This window comes from Hemiscyllium ocellatum, chromosome 28 (assembly GCF_020745735.1).
Source record: "Hemiscyllium ocellatum isolate sHemOce1 chromosome 28, sHemOce1.pat.X.cur, whole genome shotgun sequence".
NCBI classification, from domain to species: Eukaryota; Metazoa; Chordata; class Chondrichthyes; order Orectolobiformes; family Hemiscylliidae; genus Hemiscyllium; species Hemiscyllium ocellatum.
Window position 1 is genome coordinate 32,739,936 of NC_083428.1, and position 19,511 is coordinate 32,759,446.

Here is a 19,511-nt window from a genome sequence, read left to right on the forward strand (position 1 = left end):
AAAGACAAGCCAGGGAACTATAGACCGATGAGCCTGACCTCAGTGGTGGGCAAGTTGTTGGAGGGAATCCTGAGGGACAAGATGTACGTATCTTTGGTAAGGCAAGGACTGATTAGGGATAGTCAACATGGCTTTGTGCATGGAAAATCATGTCTCACAAACATGATTGAGTTTTTTGAAGATGTAACAAAGAAGATTGATGAGCACAGAGCAGTAGATGTGATCTATATGGACTTCAGTAAGGCATTCGACAAGATTCCCCACAGGAGACTGATTAACAAGGTTAGACCTCATGGAATACAGGGAGAACTAGCCATTTGGAAACAGAACTGGCTCAAAGGCAGAAGACAGAGGTGGTGGTGGAGGGTTGTTTTTCAGACTGGAGGCCTGTGACCAGTGGAGTGCCACAAGAATCAGTGCTGGGCCCTCTACTTTTTGTCATTTACATAAATGATTTGAATGTGAGCATAAGAGGTACAGTTACTAAGTTTGCAGATGATACCAAAATTGGAGGTGTAGTGGACAGCGAAGAGGGTTGTCTCAGATTACAACAGGATCTGGACCAGATGGGCCAATGGACTGAGAAGTGGCAGATGGAGTTTAATTCAGATAAATGTGAGGTGCTGCATTTTAGGAAATCAAATCTTAGCAGGACTTATACACTTAATGGTAAGGTCCTAGGGAGTATTGCTGAACAAAGAGATCTTGGAGTGCAGGTTCATAGCTCCTTGAAAATGGAGTCGCAAGTAGATAGGATAGTGAAGAAGGCATTTGGTATGCTTTCCTTTATTGGTCAGAGTATTGAGTACAGGAGTTGGGAGGTCCTCTTGCAGCTGTACAGGATATTGGTTGGGCCACTGTTGGAATATTGCATGCAATCTGGTCTCCTTCCTATCGGAAAAATGTTGTGAAACTTGGAAGGGTTCAGAAAAGATTTACAAGAATGTTGCAAGGGTTGGAGATTTTGAGCTATAGGGAGAGGCTGAACAGGCTGGGGCTGTTTTCTCTGGAGCATCAGAGGCTGAGGGGTGACCTTATAAAGGTTTGCAAAATTATGAGGGGCATGGATAGGATAAATAGACAAAGTATTTTCCCTGGCATCGGGGAGTCCAAAACTAGAGGGCATAGGTTTAGGGTGAGAGGGGAAAGATATAAAAGAGATTTCAGGGGCAACCTTTTCACGCAGAGGGTGGTACATGTATGGAATGAGCTGCCAGAGGATGTGGTGGAGGCTGGTACAATTGCAGCATTTAAAAGGCATTTGGATGGGTATATGAATAGGAAGGGTTATGGGCCGGGTTCTGGCAGGTGGGACTAGATTGGGTTGGGATATCTGGTTGGCATGGGCAGGTTGGACTGAAGGGTCTGTTTCCATGCTGTATATCTTTATGACTCTATTGTTGCAGACATTATAATACATGAATAATATGCCCATTGTTTCCAAAGCACGCAGCATGTAAACGTTTTGCTGCCAGTTTATTTAAATCATTATGTTGTCTCGTCAGTTTTAGTTTGCTGTTGAGAGGTCAATACTGGAGCATGGGTTAAGTGTCTTCATGTTGGCCTGAACCTTCAAGCTCGTCTGCATCTCTTATGGGAAGGTACGTTTTGGTAGAAGCAAATATCAGACATCATTGTAAAAATGAGTTTTACCTGGAAAAAGGCACAGGAACAGTAAATCCATGCAGATTGTAGATATTAAGACTTTCCAGTGCTGCATTGAAGGAGGAGAGGGTGAGGAGAGAGGAGGAGAAATGTCATCCAATAGCAGAAAGCCAGGAATCCTTCAAGATCTGTTCTCAAAGGCAATGAAACCAGAGGGCTATGGCTGTCAATGTCAGGCATTGAGCCTCAATCTGATAGGGGTGTTGCAAAAATTTAAGTGATCTCACGAGTCAGTGAATGCACCTTCAAATGTAATGTTACGTACCACTGGCATCGTCCATTGATCAATGTACCAACTCCATCATTCAGATGATGACAGTCTCAATCAATTACAATTCACATCTCACATTTGTGACTTCACCTCACCAAACATTGCTTAGCTGGAAGCCACATATCCACATCTCACAAAAGTTACACACTGCCAGCTAACCAACAAAGAGCATGATAGCTACGTTGCACCATGCTTATTGGCACAGATTACACTTACTCGCAGGAGAAGACAAAGGGTGGTGGTGGAGGGTTGTTTTTCAGACTGGAGGCCTGTGACCAGTGGAGTGCCACGAGGATTGGTGCGGGCCCTCTACTTTTTGTCATTTACATAAATGATTTGGATTCAAGCATAAGAGGTACAGTTACTAAGTTTGCAGATGACACCAAAATTGGAGGTGTAGTGGAAAGCGAAGAGAGTTATCTCAGATTACAACAGGATCTGGACCAGATGGGCCAATGGACTGAGAAGTGGCAGATGGAGTTTAATTTAGATAAATGTGAGGTGCTGCATTTTGGGAAAGCAAATCTTAGCAGGACTTATACACTTAATGGTAAGGTCCTACAGACTGTTGCTGAACAAAGAGACCTTGGAGTGCAGGTTCGTAGCTCCTTGAAAGTGGAGTCACAGGTAGATAGGATAGTGAAGAAGGCATTTGGTATGCTTTCCTTTATTGGTCAGAATATTGAGTCCAGGAATTGGGAGGTTATATTGCAGCTGAACAGGACATTGGTTAGGCCACTGTTGGAATATTGCATGCAATTTCTGGTCTCCTTCCTATAGGAAAGATGTTGTATAACTTGAAAGGGTTCAGAAAAGATTTACAAGGATGTTGCCAGGGTTGGAGGATTTGAGCGATAGGGAAAGGCTGAACAGGCTGGGGCTGTTTTCCCTGGAGCATTGGAGATAGAGGGGAGACCTTATAGAGGTTTACAAAATTACGAGGTGCATGGATAGGATAAGTAGACAAAGTATTTTCCCTGAGGCTGGGGAATCCAGAACTAGAGAGCATAGGTTTAAGGTGAGAGGGGAAAGATATAAAAGAGACCTAAGGGGCAACTTTTTCACGCAGAGGGTGGTATGTATATGGAATGAGCTGCCAGAGGATGTGTTGGAGGCTGGTATAATTGCAGCATTTAAGAGGCATTTGGATGGCTATATGAATAGGAAGGGTTTGGAGGGTTATGGGCTGGGTTCTGGCAGGTGGGACTAGATTGGGTTGGAATATCTGGTTGGTATGGACAGGTTAGACTGAAGGGTCTGTTTCCATGCTGTACATCTCTATGACTCTGTGACTGTAACTGCGAGGGGCAGGCGACATTATATGCGCCTTCCTTACATGGAAGGGATGGTGCCTGCCATTATTGGCATGGCCCTAATGGAGGCAATGTCCAGCAGTGGGGCTGAAACCATCATGCACTCCTGCCACTTCACTCGGCTTTTGCTGGGTCTATCAAGCAGCCAGCCCAGACTACTAACCCTTGCCAAGATGGGTCAGAGCTGCTCAAGGTTGTCCTGCAAGGTCATTGGTAGTTTTCACCGTTGAAAATCATCAACCTTCCACCAGCCTCATTATACGCATCGTGTAGCATTATGTCAGAGCACTAAGATTAACTCACTGAAGATAGGCAACAGGTAATGCAGAAGGATGATTAGCTGCATCCTGTATGCAATCTGGAATGTTCAAGTTACAAACTTTGTTGGGAATGCTGGCTTTGTGGTGGTTTGCATTTTGATCAGTGACAGGGAGAAGGTAAGCTGTGAGATTTTGATGAATGGGGATTCCCTTGTTGTGCATGTAGATGCGTTGATCAGTTTGAAAGGAATTGTGTGACTTGCCTCTTCTCTTCCTGCTCCTGAGCTGGTTGCTATTTTGCTGATGCCGAATCTGTCTCGTCATGACAAGGAGGATGTGCGACATGTAGCATGCTATGACAAACTTTGACATATTCTGCTGAATACTGTAGAATTCCTCGAGAGTGGCCTAGGCTTGGTAGTGTTGTGTAATTCCCAACGGCGTTCCCAATCACATTTTGTTTATCAACATGGCTTTTATTGTATGGATCTTGCACGTGTGTTTGTGCGCGTGTAACAGAACTCTGATCCATATGGCCGATGACCAGCTGTTGTCTCTTAGTAGTCCCTCTGTAGTTTGCAATGGTGGCAAATGGCACTGCAGACCACTGCAAAATGAAGACACTGCTGTCAGGTTACTGGCCGTGGAATTGCACATTATGCTGTGTGAATATTGTGAATATTGAGAGGTGGAATTCCTTACAGTTGTGATAGACCTCTGTGTTGATACATGGTGCCCACAAACCGTTGTATGAGCAATGAAAAGCACCATGCACCTTGGGGAAACCTGCAGTCTCACAAAGTTGCATGCTCGTTTTTCCTCCTCCTTACTGACAAGAAAGAATTAAATGTATTCAGCTGTATTGGAGCCTCAGTGACTTCCCTATACAACATTGGACTGCAAACTCAAAAATGTTTCAAGTATCATCTGCTCAAACCCAGGAGAAGCCAGAGACGTAGCATGGTGAAGTTCAATGTCAGAGTCTCTGGTAATGCTGGCTCTGATGCAACAGTCATGGCTGCAATAAGTGGTATATTTCACTGAAGCTCTTCTTAGTGAAGCAGGGACATCTAACATACTTTACTCCCACTGTGGTTTTGGGGTGTAAAATTGCAGTCTCCTGTTGAGAGTCCTTCTCCATCTCTTCCTCTTCCGTGTTCAAGTAGCTCCATTTCACCTCTCATTCTCCCTGTCATGCTGTGTGCCAAAGTGGGTGCAAACTGTTGCAAACTTCTAATAAGTAGTCTTTGCGGAATTCTTGAAATCGGGATGTGTCACAGTTTGTCAGCTCTTTACCTTCCTGTGCACTTGTTAATGCCCTCACCAAAATGGCACTGAAATAACTCCTCTAAGGTCCGTACCCTGTCAACAAATCATCCTTTATTCACATCGTACATGACACTAACACAGTAGATCCAAGCTGGCTCCTAAAGTGGACAGAACCTCTAATGCTCCTGTTTATTTCTTTTTCTTTTCTGGTTATATTTTATTAACCAGTACAAATTACAAACAAACATGAACAGCCTTGTAGAAGAAACAGTAACTTGCAGGAGAAAGGGATGGCAAAACCGGACCCCAAACCGCACCGTTCAACCAGTTTTCACAGAAATGAGGACGAACCTCAAATCCCACTCTCAGTCATCACAAAATTAACAGTAACAATACATACAAGACCATCCAACCAAATGAGAAACAGTGCGTAGAATACAGCCCCATCCCAGCAAGCCACCCATCCCTCCCACCTTGCTCCTGATTATATCTGTCAGCCAGGGCTCCCTGATTGGACCGGGTTAACAGCTGCAACCAGGAAACTCATACTGTATGATGGCCACGTGGCTGACCTCATTCCCATCACTGCAGGTACCCATGTGTGGTCAGCATTGGAAATGTGGGAGGGCATCATCAAAGACATTCTAAAAACAAAGCAGCTTCTCAAATGCTGAGAAAGCAGGCTGTGTGCACCCAAAAGCTGAGGCCACCATCTTCAGAGGGAGGAGGGAGAAAGTGAAAATGCAGATTTTAAAAATCCAAACAGTGAGTGCAGCCATCCTTTATTGGTTATGTCAATAAGCATCCTGCCCATCTTTATTTCCTTTTAGATATTCAGTCCTGGTTGTCTGCCATTTTCATCCTACACTCACACTTGGCAAATCATTAAGTAAATTTCTGCACATTAGTAGGATACATGCAACAAGTGGAAGTTCACTTGTCCTGAAGTCATGGAATTTGAACAAGCAGCTCATTGTCTGCACAGTTCATTCAAACAAACATTTGTATCTTTACAATGAAACATCTGGAGGATCCACCATATTCAGAGAATACTAACTGAGTGCACAAGGCAAATAAAAGGTTGCCTGTGTGTGTGTGTGTGTGTGTCAGCCCTTCCCCCTCCCCAGGCTGATGCTTACAACAATATGGATCAAAATTAAACAATTTTCTTGCTTGTCCTTTGCTTCATATCATTGTTCCAAAGGAGGTTTCCTGTCATAACAAAAGACAGAACCAATCAGTGCCTAATGATTTTTGACTTACATATCTGTACGTGATTATAAATGCCTTTAGTTTTTCTGCTCCTTCTCTTCATCCACTTTGTCTTCAACCATCCATTCTAATTTTCAGTGTTGACAGTGTTTTACATCTCAGTTTTACAAGAATTCAAATCCACAGCCTCTCGACTCTGTGTAGAGTTTTGCCTTGTTCTAGACTCTGTTTCACTGTAAAAGGTCTGGTTTTATAAAATAATTCCTCTCCTTTTGTTATTTTGAACAATTTCTGTCATATTACATCATAATCATGTATTTTTTTAAAAATCAGTGACCTGCATGTTTTAAGATTGGCTGATATCCAGTGATTCTTGTGGGAAATATTAACATTGGTAAGGTTAGAATTAGCCTTACTTCCCACATTTGAAACGCCTGTAGAACGTCTCGTTGTCTGAAGTCATAGATAGTGTGTGAGACATTCGGGGACTGATTAGCAGCCAGTACTCCAGCAAGAGGAAGCAACTTCAGGAGTGGTTGAAAGAAAGAGGAAACTTTTTTCAACTACATTTTGAGTATAGCAACTCCTTAGGAGACACATCCTATCTTCACTCCTGTTTCTATATTCCCTGCTAGTCCTCTGCAATTTCTGCACCAAGTTAACGGCTCAGCAACTTTCTGATACATGCTGTGGGCATCGATAGGGTGAATAGCCAATGTCGTTTTCCCAGGTTGGGGAGTTCAAAACTAGAGGGCGTAGGTTTAAGATGAGAAGAGAAAGATTTCAAAGGGGCCTAAGGGGCAACTTATGCAGAGGGTGGTGTGTAAATGGAATGAGCTGCCAAAGGAAGTGGTGGAGGCTGGTTCAATTACAACATTTAAAAGGCATCTGAATGGGTACATGAAAAAGAACAGGTTAGAGGGATATGGGCCAAATGGGATTTGATTAATTTGGGATATTTGGTCAACATAGATGAGTTGGACTGAAGGGTCTGTTTCGATAGTGTAGTGCTAGAAAAGCATAGCAGATCAGGAAGCATCCAAGGAGCAGGAGAATCAACCTGATGAAGGGCTTAAGCCCGAAATGTTGATTCTCCTGCTCCTTGGATGCTGCCTAACCTGCTGTGCCTTTCCAGCACTACACTCCCGACTCTGATCTCCAGCATCTGCAGTGCTCACTTTCTCCTGAAGGGTCTGTTTCCATGCTGTACAACTCGATGATTCTGACCAACACCACACATCCTTTGGAGGTTGTGTCCATTTTGTTATTCCAATGACAGGAATTATTTGTTTGTGGAAGTGAGGTAGGAGCAAGAGAGAGAGGAGTTGGGGTGTGTGTGTGTGTGTGTGTGGGGGGGGGAGTGGGGGAGGGGTGAGGGGAGGTGGAGAGAGAGAGAGAGAGCAGATAAAGCAGAATTGAGCAAAGCCCAGATAGAGAAGATGTGGCACAGTTTGAACAATATGTTCTGATTTCTCCCTTCTGTTGATGATTGGATGGTGCTGGCAGATTTCATCACAGGATGCCACCAATCAAACTGCTGTTTGCTGATGTGCCTGCCAACCTGGTAATTACCTCTGCACACAGCACTGTGCCTACCAGCAGTGTTCTGGCAATGCAAAAATAAGTCAGTGATTGGCATCTGCACCCGTAATGGTGAAGAAAGCACTGATATAGTCAGCATAACAAGGCTTCAAGTGAAGGTGGCAAAAGGTTCAGCTTATTTAAGACACTGCTTTCAGTTCCAACAATTTAAATAATCTGCTTCAGGAGAAGCAGACGGAGGAATACGTTGGAGATGGACAAAAGGACCATTTCTTATTAAAATAATAAGCTGTAAAGGATCAGAGACTGAATGTAAGTGGTCCTTTTCTAACTGTTTCTTTTGTTGTTATTTCAATACCAGATAAATTATATTTCAAAATGATTTTATGTGCTTGTACTAGACAGCTCCTTTTGATGTTTATAATACATATCATTTATTATATATGTTCAGCTGCCGAATTGTTTTAGCCCACCATCTTCGGGATTCTGATGGGGACCAGTGAGGCAGCGCTTCGAATGGAAAATGTTGAACTGAAAGAGGAATGGCAGGATGATGATTTTCCCAGGTTAGCTATCCAGATGCTGTCACATCTCCACATTTACGTTTGTGTTGAAAGCCCATCAATTTTCAAGGGAGCACTCCCGACGAAGCTGAGAGCATCAGGGACACAAAGCCCTGCTGCAAACATTTGTGCTGTTAACTCTTTCACTGCCTGTCTCAGTAGATCGTGGTCCCAGATTCATTGCCTGATATGTTTGCCCATTGGGATTTCACTGATTCTTTAAATCTTAGTTTTGTCCCTCCTTGCCCAGAAAGAACCCTAATTGTGCCTCTGTTTAGGATGTAGAGGGTGTAAATTGGGATGGTACCAGATAGGATCTTGTGATCCCTGTAGGAAAATTCACACTAGTTCGCGCCAATGTTGGACGAGCAGACATGTGATGCTGCCGGTGGTTGAATAGCCGACTGATTTTGTCCCAGTGAATAATCAAAGTGTCGCTGCTTTACATGGAGCTGGTACCCAGAGACTATTAGTGCCTTCAGGAGAGAGGCAACATTTTTAGTTTGTAATTTTAATTACAAATTGCAATTGTAATTGGAACGACAATGTTTGGAGCGCTGGATCTGACAGACAATTGGATGTTTGTCCTTATCATTAAAGTGTAAAAATAGGGAGGTTTGCTAAAATTTTAGTGGGCGGCACGGTGGCACAGTGGTTAGCACTGCTGCCTCACAGCGCCTGAGACCCGCCTGACCCGCCTGAGACCCGGGTTCAATTCCCGCCTCAGGCGACTGACTGTGTGGAGTTTGCACGTTCTCCCCGTGTCTGTGTGGGTTTCCTCCGGTTTCCTCCCACAGTCCAAAGATGTGCGGGTCAGGTGAATTGGCCATGTTAAATTGCCCGTAGTGTTAGGTAAGGGGTAAATGTAAGGGTATGGGTGGGTTGCGCTTTGGCGGGTCGGTGTGGACTTGTTGGGCCGAAGGGCCTGTTTCCACACTGTAAGTAATCTAATCTAATCACAATCCATCCCTTATGTATCATCTAATGCATATCTGTTGTGTCCTTTCATAGTCTCAAAGTGCTTTATATGATCACCAGTGTAGAAGTACAGTGACTGCTTTTGTGTAGGAAATAAACAATAACCAATCAACTCAACTAATATCCAATAATTGTGTGATAAATGATCAGTTATGGGAGGAATGTTAAGCTCCTTGCTCAGCTTCAAATTGTGTTATAGGATCTGGAACCAGGGGACAGTTGGTTGGAGATTTTAATTTAATATCTTTAACATCCAGGTGAGAAGACGGTTTTAAATCACACAGTTTTAAATCACACAGTAGTAGGCAGGTTAAGTGAGTATGCAAAAACTTGGCAGATGGAATACAATATAGAAAAATGTGAGGTTATGCACTTCTCTGGGAAATATAGAGGAACTGATTAACATGTAAATGTAGAAGGACTGTGGACGTCTGCAGTACAGAGAGACTAGTGGGTCCTCGTGCATCAATCACAAGAAGCTGGGTGGCACAGTGGTTAGCACTGCTGCCTCACAGCGCCAGAGACCCAGGTTCAGTTCCCAACTCAGGCAACGGACTGTGTGGAGTTTGCACATTCTTCCCGTGTCTGCGTGGGTTTCCTCCGGGTGCTCTGGTTTCCTCCCACAGTCCAAAGATGTGCAGGCCAGGTGAATTGGCCATGCTAAATTGCCTGTAGTATTAGGTAAAGGGGTAAATGTAGGGGAATGGGTGGGTTGGCGCTTCGGTGGGTTGGTGTGGACTTGTTGGGCCGAAGGGCCTGTTTCCACACTGTAAGTAATCTAATCTAATCTAAAGCTGGCATCCAAATTCAGCAGGTAAAAGGGAAGACAAATTGGATGTTAGTCCTTATCATTAAAGTGTAAAAATAGGGAGGTTTGCTAAAATTTTCCAGGGCATTAGTTAGGCTACGCCTGGAATACTGTGAACAGTTATGGGTTTTTTATCTTAGGGAAGATATACTGGCATGGGGGCCCATCCAGAAAAGTTTCATTACATTGGTCCTGGGTGTGGGAATTGTCTTATGAGGAGAGGTTGAGTAGATTGATCCTGTATTCATTGGAGTTTAGAGGAATGGGAGGTGACCTTATTAAAGCATATAATATTCTCAGGGTGTCTGACATGGTAGATGTTGAGAGGTTGTGGATGAATGCCTTGTGGAAGTGTCTACAACTAGAGGGTGTAATCTCAGAGTAAGGGATCACCCATTCAAGACAGATAAGGAAGAATTTAATCCCTCAGAGGATAGTGAATCTGTGGTATTCTTCACCACAGAGGGCTGTAAATGTTAGGGTATAAAGTATACAGATGTGACACAGTGGCTTCGTGGTTAGCACTGCTGCCTCATAGGACTAGGGACCCAGGTTCAATTCCAGCCTTGAGTGACTGACTGTCGGGAGTTTGCATGTTCTGCCCGTGTCTGCATGGGTTACCTCTAGGTCCTCTGGTTTCCCCCCATAGTCCAAGGTTAGGTTGATTGGCCATGCTAAATTGCCCATAGTACACAGAGATGTGCAGGCTAGATGGGTTAGCCTTGGGAAATGCAGGGCTACAATGATTAGATTAGATTAGATTAGATTACTTACAGTGTGGAAACAGGCCCTTCGGCCCAACAAGTCCACACCGACCCGCCGAAGCGCAACCCACCCATACCCCTACATATACCCCTTACCTAACACTACGGGCAATTTAGCATGGCCAATTCACCTGACCCGCACATCTTTGGACTGTGGGAGGAAACCGGAGCACCCGGAGGAAACCCACGCAGACACGGGGAGAACGTGCAAACTCCACACAGTCAGTCGCCTGAGGCGGGAATTGAACCCAGGTCTCAGGCGCTGTGAGGCAGCAGTGCTAACCACTGTGCCACCGTGCTGCCCAAATGATGGGATGGGTCTGGGTAGGATGCTCTCCAGAGGGACATTGTCAGTTCAGTGGGCCAAATGGCCTGCTTTCCATACTGTAGTAATTCTAAAGCTGATATAGAAAGGTTTTTAATCATTAAAGGAATCAAGAATTATGGGGAAAAGGCTGGAAATTTGATCTCATTGAACGGTGGAGCAGATTTGATGGATCGAAAGACCTGCTTCTTCTACATCTCCTGATGTTATAGAAGGTGAGGAGAAATTTGTTTGTGGAATGAGCTGCAATAATCTGGAATTTTGTGGCTGACAGAATAATGGCAGCAGGTTTGGTAGTACCTTTTATAGGGAAAATTGAGTATTTACTAGGAAAGGAGAAACTTGCCGGTCAAGTGGAATGACTTGGCACAGACATGATGAGCTGAATGGTCTTGTGTCCTGGATTATTTGGTGGATAGAATCTTCAACAACATTTGGTGCCACCTTAGGTTTTGTTTCAGTTCCTGGAATGAGGCTTGAAAGCATAGCTTTCCTAACTCTTGATGAAAGAACCAAGCAGATACATAATGTGTTTTAGAGTGAGTCCCACACCTCAAAGAGAATTTTTTTTTGAGCATTTACCTCTGGATACTCAAAGTAATAAAGACTAATTTCAGCATCTGAAGGGTTCATTATAAGCAATACTAACTAAATGGCTAATAACTAACCCTAATAGACAGTTAATGTCATTATTTTTGTACCCAAGTGAATTGAAAAGAATGTTTCAGAATCCATGTAGAATGCCAGAGCCTGCAAATACCATGAACATTGACAGCAAAACTGACGGGAATATTAACAGAAATGTGTGATTGCAAATGGTAAGAAAGGAAGTGCATACCCAGTATAAATGTTTCAGTATAATATAACCTGTCACTTCGCATTGCATGAAGTGAATGAGATTCTTAAACATATACAGGTGACTCAGCATGGTGATAATAATTAATGCAGAGTCCCAGGTAGAGAACTGCAGCACATCCTGAATGCGGGTCTCTCAGAAGCACACAATACAATTGGGTAACAGTCAGGATTGACACAAGCAGTTCAGATTGAACTTGAACGTTCTGTCAGCATTGGTAGTAAAGGTTGGAAATTGAGATTTGCAGCCCAGCTCCCCTTCCGTCTATTTGCAGATTTGTTCCTCCATGTGACTTTTGGCCTCCATTCATGTGCTTGCCAGTTGTGGGATGGACGAGATACAGATTTCCCTATTTCCTGCTGGGTAGAAGTGGGTAAAGGAAAAGTCCTGCGTTTTTATAGTGCCTTTCAAAACTTCAGGTTATCCCATCAGCCAGTGAAATATTTTTGAATTATGGCCAGTCATTGAAAGGCAAATTCCCATCTTGAGAAATTAAATAAGTTACCAAACAATAAGAATTTTAACAAGGAAAAATATTTTTACTGAGTTGCTATGTGATAGTTATGTTAGCCAGGGTTTTAAAGAGTAAGTGAAAGGGCCACTTTAAAATGTTGAGAGCTTGGCCTCCACTTGATAGTAAGTGAATGAGGAGCTGACTGAGCAAACAGTGTATGGGGAAACTGCACATGAAAGCCTGCTGCTTATCATTCCTTTCAAGAATGAAAATACTGCACATTCTAGAAATCTGAAAAATTCTGGAAATACTCAGCATGTTTCTCGAGGTGTGCAACAAGGGAAAACAGTTATTGTCTGGGATTATGTCAGCACCCAGGGGATGAGCTGGGAGGCAGGGTTGGTGGGACAGTTATGGGCTGGGGAGTAAATTGCTGTGGAGCTCCCTCACCTGCCTGCCAAACCCAATGTTGAGGATGGTAGTCAGCCTGCCAATGGAGTACAAGGTCAATTGGCATCCATTTTCCCAGGCCCTGGACATTTTGCCAGCAGCAGAGGAACACGTCAATGAATGGTGTGGCTGGCAGTGGTATGGGAGTGCCCTCTCAATGGTTCCTAGTGATTGCAATTATGGCTAGAGGTTTTGTGGCCCAAGGAATGGGGCTCTGGCTGCATTGCCCCCTTTCCTCAGAGGAAAAAATAATTTACCTCCTTCCCCCCCGCCTATAGATGGTTTTTTTTCTGCTAATCGACTCTTAATTCCTGATTTTTGTGAATTCAAATTTCATCATCTGCCACAGTATGATCTGGGTCTCTGGATTAATTGTCTAGTGATAATACTGCTAGGCTATTGCCTCCCTTTGGGTCTGACCTGACAAAGTGTCACAGGTCTACAATATTAAATCTTTTTCTCACCACAGATGCTGCCTGATCTAAAGTGACAGAATACCGACAGTGCAGAAAGAAGCCATTTGACTAATTGAGTCTGCACCAACACTCCAAATAGTCATTCCACTCAGACCCCACCCTAACCCTGTAACCACTCATTTTTACCATGGCTAACTCACCCCCAGTCTGCACATTCCCGGTCACCACAGACACTTTAGCACGGCCAGTGCACCTAACCTGCACATTTTTGGACCATAGTAGAAAACTAGCTAGCAGACACAGATAGTAATCCAAGGCTGAGATTGAACCTAGGTCTCTGGCGTTGTGAGGCAGCAGTGCTAACCATTGAGCAACACTGAGTGTTTCTAGCATTTTATGCTTATGATGTACCTTGTTGATCACTGTTGCAGAAGTTCAGAGTGGCACATGACATGAAGTTAGGACTGTTGCCTCTATTCAACCTTATATGTCACTCTTGTGGTTGAATTGGCAATTTAGTGCTAATGTTTCTTTGGAATGTGAAGACTGACCTGCTCCTGCTCTTAATTATTGCTTGAAGCAGCCCAAATGTCTTTTGTAACCAGGAGGCGGGGAGATGGTCATTAGTTTCAGCTGGATTTCAGTGAATTATTTAAAGCCAGTACTCAGTTTCAGTCCTTTGATGTGAAAGGCAGCCCTTCACCAACTAGAGCAAAGGTGGAGAAAACTGAGAAAAAGATAAGGTAATATATGTTGTAAAAACTGACATTTACAAGTGGAACATATCCACAGATTGTCACAACAAATGTTTCCATAGAACGTCACAGCAGACATTCCCTTAAATCTTTGCAGCTAGAATCACCTTTCAGAAATCTTAAGTATATTTTACTATTAGATGAGTGTACTCTGAGAGTCACAAAAGTCAGCAGATGGTATGGCTATTTGTTTGAATGAAGTGAAACAAGGACAGGAGCCTGACTGGTATGGCAATTTTTAAGATCTAATATATGACCAATGTACTGTGTTTGCTGTAAACCAATTTCAGTTCCAAAAGGCCATATATCATCAATTGAATTAGACTCTACCCACATGGCATGGAGCCTTTCACACTGTGTAGCTCAGCATCATATCAGGCAAGTGAATTTACCCATTGAGACACTGGTTGGCATCATTGGTGTATCAGCAGGAGCTTACAGCCGGACTGCATAATGAGTGTAGAAAAGACGGAATCAGTGATACATATACAATTTCTATCCATTCAATTTTATTCCATCTTCTGATTATCCTAATTCACACTCCGATCCACAGTGATGCTCCTGTTGTTGAATAGCTTCTGCACTCACTGTCCAGGCTCAGGCATAAAGAACGGCCACTTAGCTAAGGAACCAGAGGTGATGGAACCTACACTGCAGCAGGGATTCAGCCTCTTCAAGAGAGAAGGATTGATTCTCATCCAGAATTGAAGATGCTTTTATTTTTCTTTCCTATCAGGGCCACAAGCAATTTAGCAGCAGGAGTGAACGTAATCAGTCAATGTAAAGGTGTGCAGTGATAGGTTTGAAAGCTAGTCTGTACAAACAGACATAAAGTAATGCTCTTGTGACCAGGCTTAATCCTTTGTTCCCATCATCCTGAAGCGATGCTGATCCCTATGGAGATGTTGGGCATGCTCAGTTCACATCTCCCTCATTAGAAATGCTTAGCTTATTCCATTTAATCTGTGTGGGGATGTTAGGGGTGACTGTAATATCCTGTACAAGGAATCACATCCCAATCATGTGACAGTAACATCAAAATGGTAGCAGGACTATGAAGCCCCAGCTGTTTCTACCGACACGTTTCTGACAGGAAAGATTATTTTCACATGATATATTTCCTTGCCTACTGATGAAAAGATTCAAAAAGGTGAGATACCATTTCTATTTCTGTGCGATGTTTTGAACAGTCCCGTTAGAATGAAATGAAATGTTAATGTTTGGACAATTAAAAAAATATAATTTAAGAATTTATTTTGCCTTGTTTATTTGATGTATCCAAATTTCAGTCTGTTGATGCTTGAGGTGTTACAAAGACTTGCTTATGTGACAGTGTTTCATTATTGAATGCGGTGCTATGCAGTACTGTTACCAGCTGACTTCCATTTTGAACCTTGCATCCTGTCTTTCCTTGCAGTGTTTAAATCTGGATTTCTCTGGTGTGCTGCTGCTGATCCTGCTGCTGTTGTGGTGTGGGTATATAGTACAAAGCATTCTCCATAGCTCCCAGGTGTGTGGGAGGCCTCCTTGTACAGTGTGCAGCTGAATGTAAAGTTATTGCTTTTGAACACTGATTAATATTTTAGTATAGAATTACAGAGTGATATGGCATGGAATCAGACCCTTTGATCCAACTTGTCCATGCTGACCAGATATTCTAAATTAACCTAGTCATATTTGGCAACTTTTGGCCCATATCCCTATTCATATACCCATCCAGATGCCTTTTTAAATGTTGTAATTGTACAAACCTCCACCCCTTCCTCTGACCACTCATTCCATACATGCACCACCTTCTGCATGAAAAAGTTACCCCTAAGGTCCCTTTTAAATTTTTCCCCTCTCATCTTAAACCTAAGGCCTCTGGTTTTGGACTCTCCTACGCTGGGAGAAAAGATCTTGACTATTCACCCTACCCATGCCCTTCATGATTTTATACAACTCCATAAGGTCACCCTTTAACCTCTGATGCTCCAAAGAAAAAAGCCCAGCCTTTCCCTGTAGTTGAAACACTCCAACCATGGCAATATCTTTGTAAATCTTTGCTGAACCCTTTCAAGTTTAACAGTATCCTTCCTATTGCACGGAGACCAGGGTTGAATACGGTATTCCAAGGTCGCCTAATCATTGTCCTGTGCAGCCGCAACATGACACCCTAACTCCGATACTCGATTCTCTGACCAATAAACATATCTTTGGAATTTTCATCATTTCAGCTTTTGCAGTAGCTCAGTGAGTAAATCCACAACCCTAAATTGTAATAGAACATTATAGATTAGGAAAGCTCTAAATTTGATGAACACTTTCTGCTGGGACAGCTGATCTCAGCTGAACTAACATTTGATGTGCTATACTTGGCCCCTAACAAGAGGAGAAAAATATCAAATTAGCATACCTGTTCTCAGTCACTCCGTATTAACCCCTTCTGTGGAGCATTTGAGTGTTCTCATTGAATACAGATAATATCAGGCTTTGTCATGTTTCCCTCTTTACCATCAAAGAATTACCACTTGGCCAAGGTAACTGAGGTGAGCTGATAGCTTTGGAATCTGTGCTCCATAAGGACAGCATTGTCAGGACAAGAGGGGGAAGAGGACTGGAGGCAGAAGTAGTCAGTGGGGGTTAATGTGGAGCGTGTACATGACAGAAATACATCCCAGAGGAGACTTAACAGAGAGTGAGTTGCTGGACATAATTGTCAAATTCTATTGAAATACATAAGATGCAACTTCTAAGCAGCAGAGAAATAAAATAGTTAGCAGTGGAACATTATTCAATTTTTGAATGAGATAATCATTTAGGACACATTAAGATCAAAAACTACCTTGAGAGAAATAGCCAGTTAATCAAATAATTTGTTGAGGGGTAAATGCTGACATAAAGGAGAAACTCTGCTCTTTGAATCACATGATGGAGGAGAATTAGTTTGTTCAGTCCATTGAGTCTTCTCCACCGCTTGATCATGGCTGATATATTTCTCAACTTCATTCTCCTGCCTTCTCCTCATAACTCTTGATCCCCTTACTAATCAAGAAAAGCACTCAATGACATGGTATTCGTAGCTCTCTGCAGCAATTAGTTCCAGAGATTCACCACCCTCTGGCTGAAGAAATTCTTCCACTTCAGTTCTAAAGGGTCATCCATTAACTCTGAGGCTACACTGTCAGGTCCTAGCCTGTCCTACTAGTGGAAACATCTTCTCCAGGTCCAGTCCATCCAGGCCCCTCAGTATTCTGTAAGTTTTGATGAGGTCTCCCACAACCTTCTAAATTCTATAGAGTCACCGAATCCTGAAGCACTCCTCATATGACAAACCCTTCGTCTGGGATGATTCTTGTAAATCTCCTCTGGTCCCCCTGGAATACCAGCACATCCTTCCTTAGATACGGGGCCCAAACTGCTCACAATATTCAAATGCGGTCTGACCAGAGCCTTATACAGCCTCAGCAGTCTTGTATTCTGGCGCTCTTGAAACCAATGCTAACATTGCATTTGTTTCCCAACTGAACCTGCATCATCTTTTCCACATGAGTCAATAGTAGTTTTAATCTAAGACTGATTTTGTTTTACTAGCTATAGATACTAAAAGATACTCAATTCAGTTCTATGGCGTTAAGGTACAGATCAGCTTGGACATCATTGATGGTGCAACAGGTTGCTGGGCCTGTGTATCCTATTCCTTTTCCTGTATTACTAGAAGGGGATAAAAGGTCTCAATTTGTGGTTAAGATACTCACCTGGAACTGGGTCACTCTCTGTTTTAAGAAGTAAAGTTGATTCCCTGAAACCACAGACAAACCCAAGCAACTGATCCTCCTACAATTGCGCTTCCTATTAAATGTAACACTTTTCCTTTTGCTCTGCAGACCGATTCCAGAGGAACAAGGCATGGATGTTCTTGGACGAGTGCCAGCTCTAGAAAATAGAACTTGTGAGTCGGTCTGTTCTTTTGTCAGTTTGAGCTCTTTAGTTTGAGAGTTGGTGCAGGGGAAGCAACCCCTACCTGCTGTGCCATTTAGCACAGGGTACATATAGGATAAAACACCCTCGACACTGCTCCATTAAACATATCCAAGGCACATTGAGCAGATATTGTATGAAATATCTCTTGATACTGATTCAATAATAAGCCCCCTAGGAAGAGCAACTCAACTGTCCCAAAGTGCTATTTTTGTTTCCTACACCAGTTGTGTTGTGACAAATCTTGAATGAGATTGCCTATAGATGCTGAATAGGGTTTAACTCGTGTTTGAGGAACTTGATTGAGACTCATAAACCCAGTTCATAGTGGAATCTTATATCAAACAGGAGAGCAAGCTTCATTCTTCCTGTCTTGATTGGATTTGAACCGAATTCTGAGGTAATAGGGCCTGACTTGGTGCAGGAGCCAACTCCTGGACAGGAAATCCTCATTTACCTCGCCACAAAAAACTACCTTTTCACTCGGTGGTGAATGAAACTCACGAGGTAATCCCCCCTTTAGGATATTTTCTGACACCTTTGCTCCATTTCTCAACTATGAAGATCAATAATCTCAATACTTCTGTTGTCTCGAATTCATCTGTGTGTACAGTAGTATATTGTTTACAGTACTGCACCGATAACTCAAAGGGAATCAAATCCTATCATAGAAATCAGCTTTCAATTTAATAAGATCTAGAAATAAAAAAATTTGGTATCCATGACAAAGGTGTCATAAAACCTACTCTGTTCCTTTAAAGTAGGAAAGTTTTCAACTGTTATCAAGAATGGTTGATTCTTAACATGTTCTCTGAAGTGGCCTAGCAAGCCACTCAGTTCAAACTACTCCCTGGTAGTCTGAGTAGGAGGCCAACCACTGCACTACTTCTTCTAAAGGTAATAAATACTGGCCCTGAAAGCAACACCTACTCTTTGTGAAAATGAGTTTAAAAAAACCAGCACAATCCAGGTGAGTGCATTGATGGATCCACAGATCATGCTGAGACTGTTCAAATATAGAGTCTTATAACAAATGGAAGAAACTTCGAATCTTTCACAAAATGTTACCGAGCTTTTGAGCCAATGACTGAGCATTCTGTGGATTCTAACAAATCAGTGAAAGTGTGTATACTCAGTATAATACTAGTAACTCTGTCTACCTCTGTTCCTGATCAGTGCCACCTAACACCCTGAATATCATTGGGAATCATCCAACACGTAAGACTCTTGTTGCCCCAGAAATTAACATCTCGCTGGATCAGAGTGAAGGCTCCATTTTGTCAGATGACTACCTGGATACGCCTGATGACCTCGACATTAATGTTGATGACCTGGAGACTCCGGATGAGACGGATTCCCTGGAATATTTAGGAAATGGAAATGAGTTGGAGTGGGAAGGTAATTTTGAAAAATTCCTTTGGTTTTCTATTTTCTCCCTTGCTATTCAGAATGGACCTGACTATTGTTAGACTCAAACTTTCTCAGTTATAGGTTCCTCTGGGACCTCACTATTCTTTAGATATGAGCTAAGTCGGGTTTACAATCGTCAGGAAGATCCAAGCTGATGAACTAAGAACTACATTAGCAGACCTTGAGCCATCAATTGTGAGGTTAGAGTTCACTTTTAATCCCCATCAAGCTCAGTACAAA

The 19,511-nt window shown here is 42.8% G+C and overlaps 1 protein-coding gene across 1 annotated transcript in view; it reads left to right on the forward strand.

Moving 5' to 3' along the window:
• Positions 1-8,002: 8,002 nt before the first annotated feature.
• LOC132828872 (caytaxin-like) overlaps positions 8,003-19,511 on the forward strand; it is a 45,457-nt gene continuing 33,948 nt past the window's right edge. The window contains exons 1-3 of the mRNA XM_060846049.1: positions 8,003-8,098; positions 17,768-17,832; positions 19,038-19,259. Of these exons, the coding sequence (XP_060702032.1) occupies positions 8,022-8,098; positions 17,768-17,832; positions 19,038-19,259 (364 nt within the window). The 5' untranslated portion in view covers positions 8,003-8,021. The remainder of the gene's footprint in view (positions 8,099-17,767; positions 17,833-19,037; positions 19,260-19,511) is intronic.